The 21,388-nt window shown below is 46.3% G+C and overlaps 1 protein-coding gene across 1 annotated transcript in view; it reads right to left on the bottom strand.

Moving 5' to 3' along the window:
* Nucleotides 1-21,388, bottom strand: part of CNTRL (centriolin) — a 1,084,252-nt gene that overhangs the window by 448,014 nt on the left and 614,850 nt on the right. Inside the window, exon 25 of the mRNA XM_085613596.1 lies at nucleotides 4,196-4,404. Within this exon, the coding sequence (XP_085469722.1) occupies nucleotides 4,196-4,404 (209 nt within the window). The remainder of the gene's footprint in view (nucleotides 1-4,195; nucleotides 4,405-21,388) is intronic.

The raw sequence follows: 21,388 nt of genomic DNA, 5'->3' as shown, positions 1-21,388 counted from the left end.
GACCACTTTCTCCCCTCACCCTTCAAAATGGGGCTGGGGTCCCGAGCCAAAATTGGCTTGGGAGGTGGGCTGCATGCCTACCTTCCCTTAATTTTAATGAGTGGCCCTGTGGGATGGGGACTCAAAGACCAGGCTATATGGTCAGCCCTCCAATGCACACACAGTTGGCAGTATGGGGGATATTGGCTGCAGGACCTGCAGCCAACTCCCCGCCAGAGGGCTTGCGTGGCAGGGGGTTGCTTTTATGTATGATGATCATTACTTTACATTTAAAAAACCCTAGAAATTCACTGTAACGTTATAGTTAGGTGTAATAAAAATGTGCGTTTTCTATTTAAAAGAAACCTCAGAAATTGACTAAAAAACAAAGGTTAAAGTAGCGTTATTGTTAGGTGAATTTCTCAGTGACAACGTTTTGAACTAAAAACAAAAACACAGAAATACACCAATCACCCTGTAAGAATCCGTTTGTGGCATATAGTGCTTTAGATTCAAATGCCATGCATACTCCTGCCATCTAGAGTTGGGTCCGGATGTGTGCAAGTTGTATTTCTTTGAAGAAGTCTTTGGAGTCACAAGGTACAGTGACTCCTCCTCTTGCTTGTAATGCGCATGGTCTTGGACTCCATTGTAAGATTGTTTTTCTGCATGGCGGATGAGGATACAATATTAAGTGAAGTATTGAGATATGTGCTTGCAAAAGAGGGGAAAGAGATAGCAAGTGACACTGCAATGGCCAAAGGCGTCCAGGTAGGAGGATGGGCGCATGTGAATCCACAGCAGTACATGACACGAACAGAGATTTACATAGTAAGTAACGTTTTCCGTTCAAGGCATGTGTGGCTGTAGAGAAACATGCTGTGCATAGACTGTAAAGCAGTTATTTCAAAAGCGGTTGCTAGGTTGTGGGTACTGCAGTATATTGAAAGAGCATAAGGAGTACCGCCTAGCAACACGGTCTTGTTAGCGAACTAGCACATCCAAGAAGTAATGTTTTGTCAAAGTGTGTGATGTGGACCAGGTAGCTACTTTGCATATGTCAGCTATTGGAATGTTCCCCAGGAAGGCCATAAAGGCTCCTTCTTTTTTCATAGTGGAGTGGGCTCTTGGAGGAATTGGCAAAGTCCTCTTAGCTTTAACATATCGCATGTTTGGATGCGTCTTACGATCCATCTGGTAATGCCCGATTTGGACAGAGCTTTTCCTTTATGGGGTTTGGAGAAGCAAAAATAGTTTTTGTGTGTTCCTAAATAATTCAGTTCTATCAATGTAGTACACGAGGGCTTGATTCCCATCCAACGTATGGAGAGCCTGTTTCGCAACTGAGTCAGTGAGTGCAATGTAGTAATATGGAAATGGGAGACCACCTTGGGAAGGAATTTGGGGTTAGTGCAGATGACAACCCTATCCCTAAATACTTGCAAGAAGGGTTCTTCTCAGATTAGTGCCTGTAGCTCGCTGACACGCTTGAGTGAAGTGATGGTTACCAGAAAAACCATCTTCCAAGAGAGGAACTGAAGGGAGCAGGAGTGGAGGAGGATCCGAATCGATGCTGACCAAACGGCATGCTAAGCAGGTTCTGCTAGGACTCCGGCTTTAAGCCGGAGATATGGAGACAGATATTTCTGCACAAGAGGACAATTAAGTTAATTCCTCTGGCAGTAGTGTCTGCTGCATCTAATGAGCAGTGGATAGTATTGATGGATATATGTTTCCCCTCATAGACCCTTTTCCTCTGGTCCTCTGGGAGATCTTGGGAAGAGCTCCCCCATTTAATCCCAGTGGGTGCAATCATACATCGAGAGAGGCCCAACAGAATTAGTAATACGCCAAGGGTTGGCCAATTGCGCGGACATGCTTTTAACTCCAGCGTCTGTGCGTTTGCTATCTTTATCTGGGGAAGGGGCATCCCCAGAAGCCTTGAATTGGCCCTCTTTCGGGCTGTAGTAACAACCAGGGAGTAAGGTGGGAGCTGGTAACTAATATAAATGGGGTCAGCAGGGGATGATATACTTCTTGTCCACCCTGGGTGTAAAAGCCCAAGCATGAACGGAGTCCTGAAAAATGACAGGGGTATGGCGTAACATGCACTTGAGCATGGGGAGGTATTGGGTGGAACTGTGGGTGGAGGAGAGGGTTTCAAAGAGGAAGTCCTCCTATAAAGGCTTAGTGTGGATATCCACCTTATGGAAGGAGGCAGTCCTACCAATACGTTCTTGGTAGGATGTAGAGTCGTCCGGAGTGAAGGGATGGGCAGAGTGCAATTCGGGGTCTTTGTCCAGTGGTGGTCTGCATTATAGAGGTCCCAGAGGTCACCCTGTGAAGGAGGAGTATCAAATGTGTCTTACCTCTGCCACGACCCCATGTGTCAGAGAGAGGTGACCCCGAGGTGTAAGTAAAAGGGGATCTCCTGGAGAAGCAGGCTGAACAGGGTGAGGCGAAGAGTGTGTGAAAGGCAAAGGATTAGTAGTCTTTCCGCTTTTTTTGTGCGACTTGTACGGAGCGGACCTGGGAATGAATGACCAAATGTCTCTTGTTGAACATCAATCTCCTCTTGCAGTTTATGGAGGACTGGTTCAAGAGCACCCGAGACCTGGTCGGCCTTGCTAGCTGATTTCTATTTTTACAGCAGAGGGTATCAGCTGAGGGCGGAGCCGTCTGTGCTGAAGCAGGCCGCCTCCATGTTTTCTTTGGACCGGACATGGGAATGAATGACCAAATGTCTCTGTTGAACGTCAATCTCCTCTTGCAGTTTATGGAGGACTGGTTTTTAAAGCACCCGAGTCGCCCTTGCTAGCCGAATTCTATTTTCACAGCAGAGGGTATCAGCCAAGGCAGGAGCGGTCAGTGCTGAAGCAGGCGGCCTCAATAGTTTCTTTGGCCCAGAGCTAAAGTCGAGTGTTACATACAAAGGTGGTGGTCGGTGCTGACCATGACGTGAAGGTAGTGGTTGCCCAGCAGCCTGTTTCTGATGCTCCAGAGTGACTGGATGATCCTTGGTAAGGGGGTCACCGGATTTGCTAATAGTGTCAAGGGAAGGGGTACCGTACTCACGGCTTGCTGAGCTGGTGGAAGATCCATGACCTCCAGATCGATGCCAGAGCTGTCGTTGGGAGAGGATGCGTCTTCGTCTGTGGCCGATAGCTGTGGCTGGTGCTCCCCCTCAATGTCCTTGGTACCGAATAGGTCCAGGATGTCATCTTCACTCCTAAGGGATATCTCGAGACAAATTGGCCGACGGTCTTTTTTGAGTGAAAGGAGCAACAGGCGTCACAGGCCCCCTAGTTGTGTTGAGGTGAAAGACACAATTTACTGAATTGATGGGGGTCAGTGCAAGGGTACTTTGCGTGGCAGCGAGGACAGTAGCAAAATGGCAGCCGTTCCATAACCATCAAGGCATGGTGGAGAGATGCAACCAGGAGATGGAAGTTGGACACAACGGGTGAGGCCATGAAGCAATCCCGACCCCAGCACTTTAGCTTAAGATGTTTGAAGCTAAAGCTTGGGTGCCGCCATTGTAAGAGAAAGTAAATAAACTGAAAAAAATAGGCATGCAGCCGCTTCGTGATTGATATTTAAAAAAGAGAAAGGCGTAGCCACCATTATTTCAGCAGAGGCTTGCCGCGCTAGTTAAGTAAAAATAAAAACGCTGCGGGAGACCGTGTCTTGCCTGCAGTAGCAGGCAGGAGAAAGGCATTCAGGTAAATAGTGCTCGAGGCTACAATTAAAACGTAGCAACACATGTAACAGGGGGTGTCCTCATTGAAGGTTACAAGAATAGAAAAGGCGGTACTCAGGAGGGACTACTAAGCCTATTGATCAATGAAAAGCCACCATTACTAAGGACAGTGACAAGAGGCAATTCGAAAGATGGGCAGAAAGTAGGCGGAGCTTTATGCCCATATCCTGAATACAGCATGTCTCGAAGAGAAGGAGCAAGTGCTGCCTAGGTGAGACCTAAAAAAACAAAAAAAAAAGACAGTTTCATGTAGATCATGAACAGGAAAGATATTTTCGGGTCAGGGAGTATTTTTTTAAATCTGACATCATACCCTAACAGAAAAGCTCTGTAAAGTACTTTCTTTCTAAAGATTGAAACAAAATATTCTTTACAGTAATATTCAGCACAGGTGGTAAACCTGCAGTTTACCGCACATGCAGTACCACCATTTTAGCAACTAGCCAAAGCTCTTACTTGTGTTTGCTATGTTTTCTGACAGTTCTGCGTAGCTCCTCAACTTTAAATTCAAGCTGTTCCTTTTGATACAAAAGGTCGTCAATTTTTTGATGCAACTCCTCCGTTTCGTAATGATTTTGATGTTTTGCGAAGCGTGGCCATTTCTCTTCACGTTTTTGAGATCTCAGGTGTTCCACAATGTCTTCCAGTCTACAAAGTTCATTCTCCTGAGTACAGATAAACATCAGGACGATAGAATTATAAGCAGAGTTCTTAGTGCTTAATAAGGTCAGTAAAACGGTAGAATTATAAGCAGAGTTCGCAGTGCATAATAATGTCAGTAAAAGTTAAGATTTGTGGTCCTTGAATATCCAATAAGAACTTTCAGCTGTAGTTTTACGCTAACTTAAATACAAGTTCTTAGCATACATATATGAATGATATTAAAAAGTCAATACTGGGAATTTCAATTAAATGACAACAGTGCATCGCTGTCTAAAGCTTGAAATTTTATTACAAATTATACAAATTCTAATGCACACCAACAAAGTAGTAAACAGTTAGTTGTTACTTCCCCTAAACTATATGTTAAAATACTAGCTGTGATTTTAGAGTACAGCAAAAAACTTGCATTTAAAAAGGAGGCATCAAGTGTTTATCGAAAATAATCTCAATTGTCATGGTGTCTGTTGCCTCGGAAGAAGGACACAATAGGAATTAATTTCCCACACAATTTTTTTGACATCACAAATAATACACTTTAAATCAATCTCAAATCTTAGAAAACATAGAATTTAGTGAATCTTCCAGATGTTTTAGGTAAGTTTGGAGATTTATAATCACTTCCCCATAATTAAAAAAAATATAGATTAGTGAGTGTAGTACAGAGATGTACATGTGCATGTAATGTAAATAATGAGAACTGCAACAACTACAGGTCCCCGGAGAGGTGGGAGGGCGCATGTGAATCTACAGCTCCAAATGCCAACAACAGATGCTTACTGGGTAAGTAACATAATCCGTTCAAGGCATGTGTGCTGTAGAGACACATGCTTTGTATAGACTTTATATAAGTATTCTCCGAAAGCAGTGGCTAAACGGTAGATGTTGCAGTGGATTGAAAAAGTGTCTTTAGCACTGTTTTCCCTGCACTGGCTTGCAAACATGCTAACACATCCAAACAATAGTGTTTGGTAAATGTGTGTGGTGTGGACCATGTTGCTGCTAAACAAATTTCAGCAATAGGAAAGTTACCTAAAAAAGCTATAGATGCTCGTATTTTACGAGTGGAATGTGCTCTAGGCGGTATAGATAAAGTTCTTTTAGCTTTAGCATTGCAAGTTTGAATGCATTTAACAATCCATCTTGAAATACCAGATTGAGAGATAGGATTGCCTTTGTGAGGTATAGCAAATGCAACAGTTGCGTTGTCTTATGAAAATCTTTTGTCCTTTCAATATAGTACAGTAATGCTCTTCTTCTGAGTTTGTGAAGCGCTCTTTCTGCTACTGAATCAGGTTGAGGAAAGAACATAGGTAGCTCAACTGATTGATAAATATGAAAAGCAGAAACTACTTTTGGAAGGAATTTTGGGTTGGTGTGAAGAACTACTCAATCTTTATGAAGCTGAAAGAAGGGTTCTTCTAAGGTTAATATTTGTAGCTCACCAACTCTCCTTAATGAAGTGATAGTAATGAGGAAGGCAACCTTCCATGAAAGAAATTGTAATGGACAATTGTGTAAGGGCTCAAAAGGTGAACTCATGAACCCTCATTGTGTTATTACTCTCTTAGGGCCTTCTGTAAGGCTTTAATTACTGGAAATTTGAAGAAAGACAAATGTTGTCTGTTTTGCAAATATGCGGCTACTGCTGCATGGTGCAATCGAATAGATGTGTAAGCTAGACCAGCTCGCTGTAGATGCAACAGGTAACAAATAATATCTTGGATAGAGGCATCTAGCGGATCAATATTGTTGTTGTTACAATATACAACAAATCTTTTCCATTTTGCCGCATAACATGAACTGGTGGTAGGCTTTCTTACCTCTTTAAGAATAGTCATACAATCTGGCAGCAAATTTAAATATCCAAACTCTATTACTTCAGGAGCCAAATCGCTAGATTGAGCTCCTTGGGTGTCTGATTTCTCCATGGTTCTGAGTGACAAGGCTGGAATTGAAAAGCAGTTTTTGATGTGGAACCATTGAACCATGGTTGACGGGATCATGTGGGAGCTACTAAAATCAGTGTGAGTGATGTCTGCCAGGGCTTGCGAACCAGAAAAGGAAAGAGAGGGTGAAGCGGAAAAGTGTAGGCAAATATTCCTGACCAATTCATCCATAGGCCATTGCCTTTAGATAGAGGGTGTGGGAAGCTGGAGGCGAAGTTTGGCATTTTGATTTGTCCACTGTGTCAAACAGATCGATTTGTGGGAATCCCCATTTTTGAAAGTATGGAAGGAGAAACCGAGGATAAAGTTAACACTTGTGTATTTGTTGACGAATCCTGCTGAGGAGATCGGCAATTTGATTGTTCACTCCTGGGAGGTGCTCTGCCAGAAGATGAATTTTGTGATGTATTGCCCAACGCCAAATGATCTGAGAGAGGCGTGATAGTTGGAGTCCCCCCACCCGCGTTTTCAGGTCTCGCAGGCGCTGCTCTAGGAGGGCCTTTAGCCATCGGTCTTCACTTTTCAAGCACTGAACTTGTGCTTGTGGCGGCATCCACCTTGCGGGAGCGAGCAGCAGTGCGCCACAAGTACGAGTGCAGTGCTTGAAATGTGAAGACTGCTCTCCCAAGGGCACGCGCACCACTCGCGGGCTCACCTCCTGCTCCCACTCTTTCTCGCAACCTCTTCCTCGTCCTAAATCACTCCCTCCTCCTGGCACCTGACTTATTTCTCCGTTTCCCCAACCATGCACCCCTCCGCCTCTCTCTCCCCCTGACGTCCCTACTGCTGCAGCCTACACGCGTCTCCCCTACCATTCAGGTATCCTCCTCTGTCACCCGTAGCTACAATGCCCGTGCTTTTGCGGTCAGCCATTATTTCAGCTAGGATATCATTTATCCTGCGCGTGAGTGAAAAAGAGCCCTCTTTCCAACATGGTATGCCCCCAGTTTTTGCTGAATTGCGGATGTGCTTTGACTGAGTGTGCCCTGGGCTCCTGCCAATCAGGTAACCAGGGCCTGTGTTCCTTCCCTAAAACTGCAATGAAGCCTAAACCCAATTGGCATCTCTGGCCACATGTCAGCTCCTGGTAAATGGTACCAAAGGAACCCAGGGCACTGTGACCAGAGAAGGCCACTAAGGGCTGCAGCATTTATTGTGCCACCCTTGGAGGCCCTGTACTCTGACACACACAAACTGCCTTTGCAGGCTGCGTGTCTTGGTGCAGAACCAAACAAAGAGTCAACATGGCATATATCCCTGTGTGCCATGCCCACAAACCACTGCCTTGGCATACATCAGTCACCCCTATAGATTGGTGCCCTATGCCAACGGTAAGGGTACAGGTGCTTGAACCCTGTACCCCTACAGTGCCTAGGTCCATTACTGGGCCCTGTAAGTGCAGTGTTGCCATTAAGAGTATATGGTGCTGGGAGTTTGTCATTACGAACTCCACAGCAACATGATGGCTACACTGAAGACTGAGAAGTATGGTATCAAACTTCTCAGCACATTAAACCCGCACTGATGCCAGGGTGGGATTTAATGTAAAATGCACGACAGAGGGCATTTTATAATAATAATAATAATAATCCACATTTGTAAAGCGCGAACAATCACCCATAAGGGTCTCTAGGCACTGGGGGCCGTCGGGAAGATTAAGCAAGCTATTGCCCAGAGTCACATGGTGCTGGGCTAATCTGCAGGCGGCGATCGAACCGTGATCCCCAGATTCCGGAGTCAGTCGCCCTGGCCGCGGCGCCACACCTCTTCCCCCTGAAACTCAACCAACTACCAGTGACCTGACTGAGTGGCTGCGCAGACTGCCACCACCAGACATGTTTCTGGACCCCTGGGTCGAGAGCCTGCTGCTCTTGGGGCCTGAAACAATGCACATCCTGGGACGAGGTGCCAGGCCTCCTCCCCCAGGATGGGCAGGGTTCACGAAGGAGAAGCTTCAAAGGCCTGCCGCCTTTGTGAGCCTCTCAAGACCACATGCTGCTTTCAGCAACTGGTCCCCACTGGTTCTACCCCCCTGTTTGGGTGGGAGAACCGGCGGGAAAAACAAGTGAGGAAGAGAGGTGTGCCCACCTCTGCCAACAACACCAATAAGGTGGGGAAGGAGAGGTGAAGCACAATCTCGAGTCCCCGCCATCTTGAGGATGGGGGGACCCAGCCAACCAGGGACAGGCTCCCGCCCCCTCCCACTGGAGAGTGGCAGAATAGGGGGTGCACCCACCCCAGGGAAGGGACCCATTGGTCCCTGCCCTTTACCTACCTGTAACTCCCCTAGATTTTGTATTTAGGGGCCCCCTGAACCTTCCCTCCCCAGATCCAGCAACCACAAGAAAAAGAAGATAAGAAGAAGGATGAGAAGCCGTGCAGAGCTAACTAGAGGATGACGCCCACTGACTTGGCCCCGGCCCTACAGGCCTGTCTCCCCTCGAACCTGCTCCTGCAAAACCCCAGCGTGTCCAGCGAACAGCAACCTAAAAAAAAACAGAGGACCTGCCTGCCTGCCTTCACTTTCCAAGCTGTTTCTCCCGTGAACACCGGACGTGTTTGAACTGCAGCTTCTGGTGCTATCCAGGACCCCCAAATCCAGCCCACTCTGCACCCGCCGAACCCAGCCCGAGCTCGAGTGGAAAAACACCACGAGGAGGTCCCCCCCAGCGATCCTGACCCGAGATCCGGCGACCCCTGACCTGCCTCAAGCCACCTGACGACGCCTGCAGCCTCCAACCAGAGGACCCCCCCTACCGCGACCAGAGCGGGTCAGAAAATCCGACGTTCAAGGGCACCCCTGCACCGACGCCCCATGGCCTTGTGTGCTCAACCCAGCGGTGCCTAACCAACCCTCAACATCCCTACTTACCCCTCGAAGTGGTAGTCACTCCTGGAAGATCCTCGTCCCTGAGCCTGCAGTGTTTCTTTGTCCTGGAGAATCTCCATTGAAATCAGCAGGGCACCTGACCACAAACCAGCACCCTGCACCCGGCCGCCCTAGTGGCGCTGAGGGTGCCCCTTTGGTGCTAACTTGGTCCCCAACTTGCTCTGAGCTTAACCCTAGGAGCTTTGCTCCCAGAACCCCGTGGCCTGCTTGCCAGCAGCCACCAACCGGAGTCCCCCTATCCTCCATAGGATAACATTGGGCCTCAACACTCTGCACCAGGCCGCCCTAGTGCCACTGGGGGTGCAACAACAGTGCATCACTGACCCTGGGAGACCCCCGAGTCTAACCCTGGATCCCTAACTCCAAAGACCGATTACCTACCTGGAAACCGATAACCGCTTTTTCCTCATAGAATAACACTGACACTTTTTCTCCCAAAAAGTTTCTAAAACTACAAATACTCCTTAAAAATCAGCCGAATAACCAAAACGCTTTTTTTCAACTGTTTTCAGCAAATGTCCCAATGCCGAATCTAGGTATCTAGCACTGAGTAAGAAAAAGTATCGTTAACATAACTTACCTGCTAAGTGAATTTCCTCCCATACGATGACATTGGCGATTCTATGTGAAAAAGTTTTGATATGCATTAATATTCTTAAAAAATCCTACCTCTAACTAAAACGCATTTACTCACCTGTTTTCAGGAAATGTCCCAGGGCTGAATCTAGGATCCAGCCCTGTGTTAGTAAAAGTAATCTGAAAAGTAATTAACTGCATTTTACTTAAAAAGCCCGTTCATTCTAATGTACTATACCTGCAATGTGTTGCAAACTGCTTACTTAAAACTGTAACCAATACCAGTACAAATTACACTGCAATTTTGAACTGTGTTCATACAAGTAAATTACTACTGAAAAGTATTGTTTATGCTTACCTGCACCAGGCTTGCTTGGTTCTAGAAATAAAACAACAGTATATTTTTTATACAAAACAATTGGCCTAAAGTTCAGTTCTTGAGTGTGTGATTTAATTTGCTGACTGAGTGTGTACATCAAATGCTTAACACTGTCCTCTGATACTGCCTTACTACTCGACCAAGCTACCACTTTAGAGAGTAAGGTTCTATCTAACTTTAACCTCTGCCAAACCTCTGGAGACCCTTGGACTCTATACACACTGTAGCTCACTTTGGTGCAGTATATATAGAGCCAGTTTCTTACAGCGTGGCAGTCGCTTCGCAGTTGCCTGCAAGGTTTGTAGTTATAGGTGTTCTGTAACACGATTTTCCGCGGACATATGTGTGTAAATTATTTCAGTTTGTTGACCGCCTGTTGAAAACAATCTCTCCTGCTTATCAGTGCTTTATGAATACACTAAAATGCACATGTGTACGTCCCATGTTCGACTCGTCTTCCTTCCATCTGAGCCCAATGAAGCGAGCTGCGTGGCGTGACATCACGTGCACCTCCTACTATTACATCTAACTTTAGTTTTATATGGTAACCCCAAACTTGCCCCTTTTTTAAGTGCTGTAGCTGATGTTCCAGGGTTTACCGCAGTTTGTTCCCTTTTTACGCACCTCCACTTCCAGCCCTTATAACAGAGGCATAGGCAGCTGTCCAGGATTGGGCACCATATACTAATCAAATCCAGTTCTCCTGTTCCCACAGGTGACAGCTGCACCACAAGACCCCGTATTCTCAGTACATGCCGCGCAGGTAAATGCATGGCACCCATTACTGAAGTACCACGACGTAGTCAGTTTGTGAAACTGCGTATCATAAATTACCAATGTTACTTAGTAAGCAGACGTCTATTATATCTCATAACCTGTGTTTTTAAAACCATGCTGTGCTTTTCCGGGCAGTGGTATTTCTGCGAGCGTGGTTTGCTGGAATGTATAATCTTTTGCACGCTCCTTTGCACACACCTGCAGACACCCTTCTGTGGTTGAAGCGATTAAATGCCAATTAATGCAACCACAGCGCTTCTGAGGGGTGGGGCTCTTCCAGAGTGCTCACAATTTTTGACAAATTAAGTTATTTTGGAAAACGCATTACAGTTCAATGCCCACGGTCGCACAATTAATCGAGTGAGGAAAGACGAGATTTAAAGTCAAGTCTTCATTTTGAGCAGGCAAGAACTGTGGAGTCGAATCACAAAATTGATTTTATCATCTACGCAAAGGCAGTAGAAGCGCACTGCAGCATTATACCTGTCCCAACATCCATTGTTAACAAGCAATGGCATAGCCAATAGGTCTCGCCTTTGGTACCTTATAAGTGTTTAGACATGCAACAGTTGTTGTTGCACCAAGGATATTGTGCTGGATAACTAAACACTTATAAGGTCCCAAAGACGAGACCTATTGGCTATGCCAATTCTTGTTGTACATAGATTTCATATTGTCCGAGCAGACTAAGACAACTTTCCCTAGAGGTGAGACTAAAAAGGTTTTAGTGCTAGATACACAGCTAGAAGCTCTAGATAGTTGATGTGGAGACTTATGTGCGTGTTGTCCCACAGACCCTGAATTGTCAAATTGTGAAGATGCACCCCAACCTGTGAGAGATATGTATGCTGTTAGTTAGATCTATGGAACAGGGTCGATGAAGGGCCGCCCTTTTGATAAGTTTGATAAGTTTTGTGTGTTCCGCCACTGCAGAGAACGATGGGTGCGGCTGTCTACCAACACTTAGGGCCAGAAGTACGACCCTTTTTGCATCCGCAAACCGGAGATCCTCCCGTTTACGACTGCAAAAAAGGGTGATCCCATTTACAAATGCTATTTTGTGAGTCGCTCACTTGCAAAATAGCATTTGCGACTCTCGCTATTAGGAAAGGGCGTCTCCTAATAGCGAGTCACCATGCCATGGTAACTCGCAAAACACTCGCAGTTTACCACCTACTTCCCCTTTGTGAGTATGTGAGAAAATACTTTTTAAGAGCAGACAGTGGTCCCAGGGAGCACTGCCTGCCCTTAAAATAATTAAAATGTAAAGTTTCATTTTTTTCTTTTTTAAATGCAGCTTGTTTTCCTTAAAGGAAAATGGGCTGCATTTTAAAAAAAACTGCTTTATTAAAAAAGCAGTCATCTGGGCCTAGATCTGTTAATTGGCCTTGTGACTGATTCCACTAACGTGCTAAGCATTCTTGTAGTTGATATTTCGAATTCTGGCTGCATTGGGAGAGGCTAGAGCTGTGTAAGTGTTTAGAGCCGCACCTGGATAGAACTGTATTTGTAGAGGCTGAAGATGAGATTTTCGCGTATTGACCGTAAACCGAATTGGATTAGGTCTAATATAGTCGGAGTGTGTTGTAAACACTTTTGGTGTGTGCTGGCTTGGACGAGCCAATCGTCTAGGGATGGAAAGACATTAATTTGTTGTCTTCTGAGATGAGCTGCCACTACTGCTAGACATTTTGTGAACACTCTGGGAGCAGTATTTACCCAGAATGGGAGTCCTTTGAACTGATAGTATTTTCCTGCTATCACAAATCTGAGATATTTGTGATGTGCTCGGTCAACCGCAATGTGAAAGTATGCATCTTCTAAGTCTAGTGTGGACATAAAATCCCCTTGCTGTAGAAGTGGGAGCACTTGTTGAAGCGTAACCATATGGAAATGTTCTGACAGTATGTACAAGTTTAACATTCTTAGGTCCAAAATTGGTCTTAAGGAGCCATCCTTTTTGGGGATTAGAAAGTATAGAGAGTAAACTCCTGAACCTTGGTGCCGTAATGGAACTGGTTCTTATGTCTCCCTCAGTTAAAAGAGCTTGTACCTCTTGTTTGAGGAGCTGTAGGTGCTCTGATGAGAGTTTGTGAGTGCGGGTGAAATATTGGGAGGATTGCTGGTGAGCACCAGACAATAACCATGTAGGATAATGTCTAGTACCCATTTGTCTGAGGTTTTCGACTGCCAAATGGGGAAAAATTGTTGAAGTCTTCCCCTGGCAGGTGTTACATGATTGGAGGGGGGGGGTGTTGGCAAGTCACTGCTTATTGGGGGAAGGGGAGTTATTCGTTGGCATGATCTTACCCCAACCCTTGAAATTGTTTCCTCTGTATCCTCCTCTAGAGAGAAAGGACTGTGTGTTTGATTTGTGGGAGGAAGCATTAGGGTCTGAGGACGTACTTTTTGACCCTCCTCTATAAAAATGAGTGGCGAAAGGAGCCTCTGTTTGATGGGGAATGAAGCGCTCCCATGGACTTCGCCACATTGGTGTCCTTTTTCATTTTTTCTAGGGCTTCATCTACTTGAGGTCCAAATAGATGTTGCTTATTAAAAGGAGTATTTAAAATAAACGGCTGAACCTCAAGTTTGAAACCTGAAATTCTAAGCCAAGCATGTCGTAGTAGGAGAATGCTGGTGTTAATTCCCCTTGCTGCAGTGTCAGCCACATCAAAAGCACATCTAATGGAGGAATTAGATTAGAGTTTTCCTTCTTGTACTAACTCCTGTGCTTTCTTCTTGTGCTCTTCTGGGAGGTAATGAAGTAGGTCTTCCATCTCATCCCAGTGTGCCCTGTCATACCTAGCTAGTAAGCCCTGCATGTTGGCAATATGCCATTAGTTATCGGCTTGATCAGCCACCCTTTTACCCAATGCATTTATCAATGTGTTTTCTGGGGAAGGTGCCTCTGCAATGGTCTGTGAGTTTGCTCTCTTACGAGCATTAGAGACTACCAATGAGTCTAAAGGCAACTGTCCCTTAATACAAATGGGATCAGATGGTGGGGGATTTGTATTTTTTGTCAACCCTATGTGTTAGAATGAGGGCACGAACAGGGTCCTTAAATATTTAATCAGCATGTCTCATCATGCCCTTTAACATAGGAAGACTCTGACTTGTCCTATGTGTAGACCCTAGAGTTTCAAATAAAGAGTCTTCTTCTAAATACTCTTTGTATATTGTAACCCCATGTTAGGCTGCTGCTCCTGAAATTATCTCTTGATAAGCTACATAATCATCTGGAGGTGATGGCTTTGCAGGGTATAAATCTGGATCTTTATCTATGGGTGGATCAATATTATAGTCATCCCATGGATCTGTTGGTAAATGACTCTTGTCATCATCGTCGTCATCATCATCATCATCATCTCCTATATCAGGCTGTGTATGAGGAGACCCATGAGGCGGTATTTTTTTTTTTCATCAAAAGTTTTATATAGCTCAAACTTGACTCAAAGGTATCAGAGCGCTTTACATGAGCACCAGTTACATTACACAAGGACACAGGGGAGCTTAAGGGATTTGCCCAGAATCACAGGATGATGAGCGTCATTGCCGAGACTCGAACCCGGTTCCCCAGATTTGAGCTCGACCGTCCTAGCCCATTAGGCCACATCCTCTAATGCGTAGAGGATCTGAGCCTGGCAATTGTGGTAGTGTTGAAGATGGTGGAGGTGGAGGGGATTACGGATTAGGATGAATAGGGCTTGTAGTCATGTCCTTCTTTTTCTTCAGAGGAATTTTATAACTAGTGTCCTCGGAACTAACTTTCTTTTTGGAAGGTGTATTTGCCAAAATATGTCCAGTATCTGGATTGATGTAGATTTGTTTCTGCTTAGGGTCCAATTTCTCCTTCATAAGTTCCAAGATCGGATCTAGGGGCTTTGGAAGGTTTTGGTTCCAAAGACGACTTTTCTCGACTCGATCCCGAGGCGGTAGGCTTGACTGGTTGTTTCAGTGCCGGGCCCGAGGGCAGGGCATCGAAAACATCGTCTTGGTGCCGACCAGGATGCGAAGGCAGAGGTGGTGCCGAAGCCTTATGTTTGGTCGAAGAAAGTTTGTGGGGTAAAGGGGCTTTAGTACTCACAACAACACCCTGTCTCGGTGGAACATCTTTGGATTCCAACTCGATCTCTAGGAGAGAGAATGCTTCTTCCTCTTCCGACACTTCGACCTCCGCAGTATACTGGATGCTCTGTCACTGCATTTCTCTTCCTAGAGCCTGACGATCCCGTAGAGTCTTTTTCGATCAGAAGGACGGACAAGCCTCACAATCTTCTTCCTTCTACTCCGGTGAGAGACACAAGTTACCGACTTTATGTAGGTCGGTCCGAGGGTACTTGGAGTGGCATCGAGGACAACATTTAAACGGAGTCCGTTCCATCGGCAGAAGGCTGGAGCAACGTGACTAGGCCCGCAATATTTTCAACCGAAGACGGAGAATTTGCCGATCGATTAGATATGCGGAGAATAGGGAAACGCTTACGATAACAATACTGTCAAGGGGTCAGTGTATTGCACACCGAGGGGAACCTTAAAGAAGGTTTTGAACCGGAGCACAACAATACACGTTCAAACCTGATGGCGGAAAGAAAACAATCTAACAATGGAGTAGATGCCCATGTGCACTATCACCGAAAGGAGGAGTCACCTTACCTTGTCACTGGGAAAAACTTTTTCAAAGAAAAACATCCGGGCCCAACACTAGATGGCAGGAGCATGCAAAGCATTTGTATCTACAGCACACATGCCTTGAACATCTATTTACCAATTTTTTTTAGGGTTTGAGGGCGTATACAACACAATGACAATGTTTCTCGGTGTTATAGGAAAGAAAGGGTTACTTAAGGTTCAAACGCTACTGTTTTCTGGTGGGAAGGAATCAAAGATGTGAAGTTTGCACAGGCTAGTCTAGCCCAGAAATACAAAGAATATAACTAATAGAATATTAGAAAAAGGTTTTACCATATCTGCCTGAGCTGTACCATTGAGGCCTGTAACCTCAAAACAGTGGGTGATATTCAAAGTCAAATCTGAGGATCAGCTAAAGAGATTTTAAATGTATTGTCTTCTATAATGTAACCAGAAGAGATCACAAGCTGGGGGAGATAAGGCTATTTTTGTTTTTATTTCAACAGCGTTTTTCCACCCGGAGTAGCCAAGGATACCCAAATGTTGCATTCATGTGCAAATGCATTTTTTTCTGATCCTCAATAGGGGGAAAGAAGAAAATATGTTAGAAAAAAAGGGATTATTTGGAAGCATTGATAACAAACCAACATGTTTGAAATTGACCAGCATACACAAATGCTGTTTGATGTTTGTGGGAAAACAGAAATGGCTGTATTGGGACTTAAAGGCAAAGTGGCTGACGGTAAAGTAACACTTTATGTTAATACTGCAGAATTCTATAGAACGAATTAATCAATCCAGAAGCACTCAGGTAGGCGAGGTGAAGGGGAAGAACAGGATGCAGAGATACTTCCAACACTTGATGAAAGAGGGTCTCTCACAAGCTTAATAAACCTTTTGAAGCCTTAGTGATGTCTGAGATTTCGAATACTGGGCTCTAAAGTGATCCTTCTTGGGGGAGGGATCTTTAGGCTGAAAAAATAGATGCTTATTTGAGCTGAGGTGCAGTTCTGGGATGCCTGGTAAGGTTTCTTTTGGAAGAATCATAGAATGGCTCATCCAACCAAAGCGCTGTTAATCGCACAAGGTTCGACCACATCCATAATGGATAGGATAAGGCGCTAAATGGAAACATAAAAACCATGTCGAAGAATAGTTCCCTGTCAACAATTCACCATCTTGGTCTTGAAATTGCATCTATATTGGTAGTGAGTGAGAATAGGCAACTGTGAAGCAACAGCTTTCCACCCTACCATTTGTCTCTCTATACAGATTTACATTTGTTGTCATACTTGAATCATTTTTAGTTCAAGTGACTCTGTTGGCCTGAGCTTATGGTCCATAAACCTCAACATTTCGAATTTTCATTTTGCAATATTGCCTCAATCTGTGTCCATCTCACTAGTTCACCATGAGGACACATAAACAAGTTACTTACCTTCGGTAACGCTTTTTCTGGTGGATACAGTATCTGCCTGTGGATTCCTCACCTTGTGAATATCCCCTGCGCCAGCATTCCACGGAACTTTTCTTCCCCAGCATTCCACGTCGACGTGGGCGACGTCATAATACTATGTTAACAAAGGAGGGACTGATGGGCTTTTATTTAAGAAGGTCCAGCATACATGCCCAGTTAGTCATATTGAAAAGAAAGAGTATGCAGTTCCTCAGTGAGAAGGGGGGAGTGTGAGTGTAGAGAAGAGACCGTAAGAAAGAGGAATACCTCTATTCGGAACTAGGGTCCTCACACACCCAGCAAGCTAGGTGTCATGCTTCATCATATGGACCTGCTCCTCGTCGGGCCGGCGCTGCAATGCCCGACGGGCACCCTAAAAGGGGCTCTTTGGCGGAGATCTTTAGTTCCTGGCCGTATGATGCAGTGTGTGTGAGAGGAACCTAGTAGTGTAGATGTGAGTGCAGGTATGTGGGTTAAAACAAGTTGGAGAGTCCAGAAATATAATTTTATTAAGGGTGGCTCTCCACCTGACTAAAAATGAAAACAGAGTGGCAGCTAGCTGATATTATGATTCAGCTTGGCTAAGCTCCTCTGTGCTGGTCGACATGTTTCTTGCCCGGTGGTCCTATTGATCTGTGGCAATTCATCAGGACCTATTTAAGCTGTCTATGATCTACACAATGTGGTAAGTACAATTGTTACCTGCCACCTGTTATATGGAGAACGATCTCGCCATATGCCTAGGGGAACCTATTGTGGTGTGATACCCTGCTCCTATCCGTGGCCGTGGCGCCACCGTGACACCAAGATTCTGGTGTCTTGAAGGTTGTTGCCGGAATGGGCTATCAACCTACCCTCGCGCCACGCGACCCGGGAATACTCCCGGGTCGCGTGGCGCGAGGGTAGGTTGATAGCCCTGATGAATTGCCACGTCACTCACATCTACACTACTAGGTTCCTCTCACACACACTGCATCATACGGCCAGGAACTAAAGATCTCCGCCAAAGAGCCCCTTTTAGGGTGCCCGTCGGGCATTGCAGCGCCGGCCCGACGAGGAGCAGGTCCATATGATGAAGCATGACACCTAGCTTGCTGGGTGTGTGAGGACCCTAGTTCCGAATAGAGGTATTCCTCTTTCTTACGGTCTCTTCTCTGCACTCACACTCCCCCCTTCTCACTGAGGAACTGCATACTCTTTCTTTTCAATACGACGTCATAATACATCAGCTCCGCTCGCGACTCCGATCGACGTCACCGGAGCCATAAGAAGCCCACGTCGGCGTGATGACGTCAGTTCCACCCATTTTTTCCCCGTGCCTTCGAGGCGAACAGGTGGACTAACGACAGACTCAAAGTATACACAGTATACAACACACCAACACATATGCATAGCATACAAAGGAAAAGAATGCTAAATAAACAAGCATTTCCTACAATTGCACAACAAAGCATAAAAACATATCAACAAGACCTATTTCATGGTATACAAAGGTGGACAACGGGGAGGCGGGTGGGTCAGTGAGGAATCCACAGGCAGATACTGTATCCACCAGAAAAAGCGTTACCGAAGGTAAGTAACTTGTTCTTCTGATGGATACATCTGCCAGTGGATTCCTCACCTTGTGAATAGATTCCCACAGCAGTCCCCACTCCCGGAGGAGGGTGTCCACCTTCCTATACCAGAAAGTCCTGTAACACAGAGCGCGCAAAGTGGCCCTCCCTCCTCATCTCAGAGTCCAAGCAATAATGCTTTGCGAAAATATGGAGGGAGGCCCAAGTCGCGGCTTTACAAATATCTGCCACAGGAACACCCTGGGCCAAAGCAGATGTAGAGGCTTTAGCTCTAGTCGAATGCGCTCTAATGCCATCAGGAGGAGTCTTACCAGCCAGGGCGTAGCAGATCTTGATGGTCAGAATTATCCATCTTGACAGCGTGCGCTTGTGCACTGCCTTCCCCTTAGAACAACCAATGTAGCCAACAAAGAGCTGGTCATCAAGGCGAAAGTCCTTGGTTCTATCCAGATAAAAACTAACAGCCCTCTTCGGGTCCAAACGATGGAGTCTTTCCTCCTCTTTGGAAGGGTGAGGAGGAGGGTAGAAAACAGGGAGAGTAATGGACTGCCCCAAATGAAACGGAGTGACTACCTTTGGCAGGAAAGCAGCCCTGGTCCTGAGAACCATCCTTTCAGCATGTAAGGTAAGAAAAGGAGGTTTGGAACTAAGAGCTTGAAGCTCACTCACCCTCCTTGCCGAGGTTATGGCTACAAGAAAAAACACCTTAAACGATAACAGCCTCAAAGGACAAGTATGAAGAGGCTCAAAAGGGGACCCCATTAGAAAGGTTAAAACAAGATTAAGGTCCCACAGAGGCATTACAAATGGAGTAGGAGGAAACATGTTTGTAAGGCCCTTGATGAACCTCAGAACAACCGGAGATTTAAATAGTGAAGGTTGATCTGGGAGGCACAGAAATGCCGATAAGGCCGAAAGGTAGCCCTTGACCGTGGCCACAGCAAAGCCCTGCTGAGCCAAGGAAAGAGCAAACTGAAGCACATTGGACAGACGGGCCTTTAAAGGATCAATGGATCTCTCTCCACACCACTTTACAAATTTCGACCACCTGTAGGAGTAAATGGACTTGGTGGAGTGTTGCCTGGCCGATAAAATAACGTCCACCACATCAGGTGGGAGAGAGAATGAACTCAGGTTGCCCCGTTCAATCTCCAGGCATGAAGGTGTAAGCTCTGGAGGTGGGGGTGTAGAACCTGCCCCTCCGACTGCGAGAGGAGGTCTGCCCTCAGAGGGAGACGGAGCGGAGGGCACAAGGATAGGTGGAGAAGATCTGTATACCATACCCTTCTTGGCCAATCCGGGGCGACCAAAATGACTTGGGCCCAGTCTTGGCGAATCTTCCTCAGAACCCGAGGAATCAAAGGTATGGGAGGAAACGCGTGAAGGAGTTGTGAGCCCCAACTCAACTGAAACGCGTCCCCCAGCGCCCCCTGCATCGGAAATTGGAGACTGCAGAATGACGGGCAGTGCGCGTTCTCGCGGGTGGTAAACAGGTCCACCCGAGGTGACCCCCCACGTCCGAAAGACATGACGAACCACCTCCGGATGGAGCCTCCACTCGTGATCGGCGGAGAACTGCCGACTGAGACTGTCCGCACGTACGTTCAGCACCCCGGCCAGATGATTTGCCATCAGACAAATCTGACGGTCCTGAGCCCAGGACCATAGACGTAAGGCCTCTCTGCACAGACAAAGAGACCCTACTCCTCCCTGTTTGTTGACATACCACATCGCGGTCGTGTTGTCTGTCAGGACTTGGATCGACTGACCGCGAAGGGAAGGGAGGAAGGCCTTGAGCGCCAAACGAATCGCCCGCAATTCCAAAAGGTTGATATGAAGCAACCTTTCCTCTGGAGACCAAAGACCCTTGATCTCCAGGTCCCCCAGATGAGCACCCCACCCTAGGGTGGATGTATCCGTTATCACTGCGGCCACCGATGGAGGCAGATGGAAGGGCTTTCCTTGCGACAGATTGCCCTCTACGCTCCACCATGAAAGATCCGCTGCAGCTTCTCTGGAGATCTTGATTGACTCCCTGAGATCTCCGTTGTGCTGATACCACTGCTTGCGGAGGCACCACTGGAGTGCCCTCATGTGCCAGCGTGCATGGTTGACCAACAGAATGCAGGAAGCGAACAGACCGAGCAGGCGAAGGACCTTCAGAACTGGAACAACCGCTCCACTGTGGAATAAAGGGACCAACTCCTGAATGTCGAGAATCCTTTGAGGAGGAGGGAATGCTCGACACACAGTAGTGTCCAGTACCGCCCCTATGAACAGGTTGCGTTGAGAGGGCACCAGGTGAGATTTGGGCACATTGATCGAAAAACCCAAGTCGAACAACAGCTGCGATGTTACCTGCAGATGATGCTGCACCATCTCTGGGGACTCTGCCTTCAGAAGCCAGTCGTTCAGGTAGGGAAAAACCGGAATCCCCGACCTCCTGAGATGGGCAGCCACCACTGCCATCACCTTTGTGAAGACTCGAGGTGCGGTAGTAAGACCAAACGGGAGGACCGCAAATTGGTAGTGTTGCGACCCAACCGTAAAACGGAGATACTTCCTGTGCGACTTCAGGATTGGAACATGAAAGTACGCGTCCTGCAAGTCGAGCAACACTCTCCAGTCTCCTTGCTGCAACGCTTGAAGAACCTGCGCAAGGGTCAGCATCTTGAATTTCTCCTGTTTCAGGTAAAAGTTCAAGATTCTGAGGTCCAGTATCGGACGCAATCTGCCGTCCTTTTTGGGAATCA

Source organism: Triturus cristatus, chromosome 1_2, assembly GCF_964204655.1.
Source record: "Triturus cristatus chromosome 1_2, aTriCri1.1, whole genome shotgun sequence".
In the NCBI taxonomy this organism is placed as follows: Eukaryota; Metazoa; Chordata; class Amphibia; order Caudata; family Salamandridae; genus Triturus; species Triturus cristatus.
Note: the sequence above shows the minus strand (reverse complement) of the source record. Positions and strands in the feature narration are given on the sequence as shown.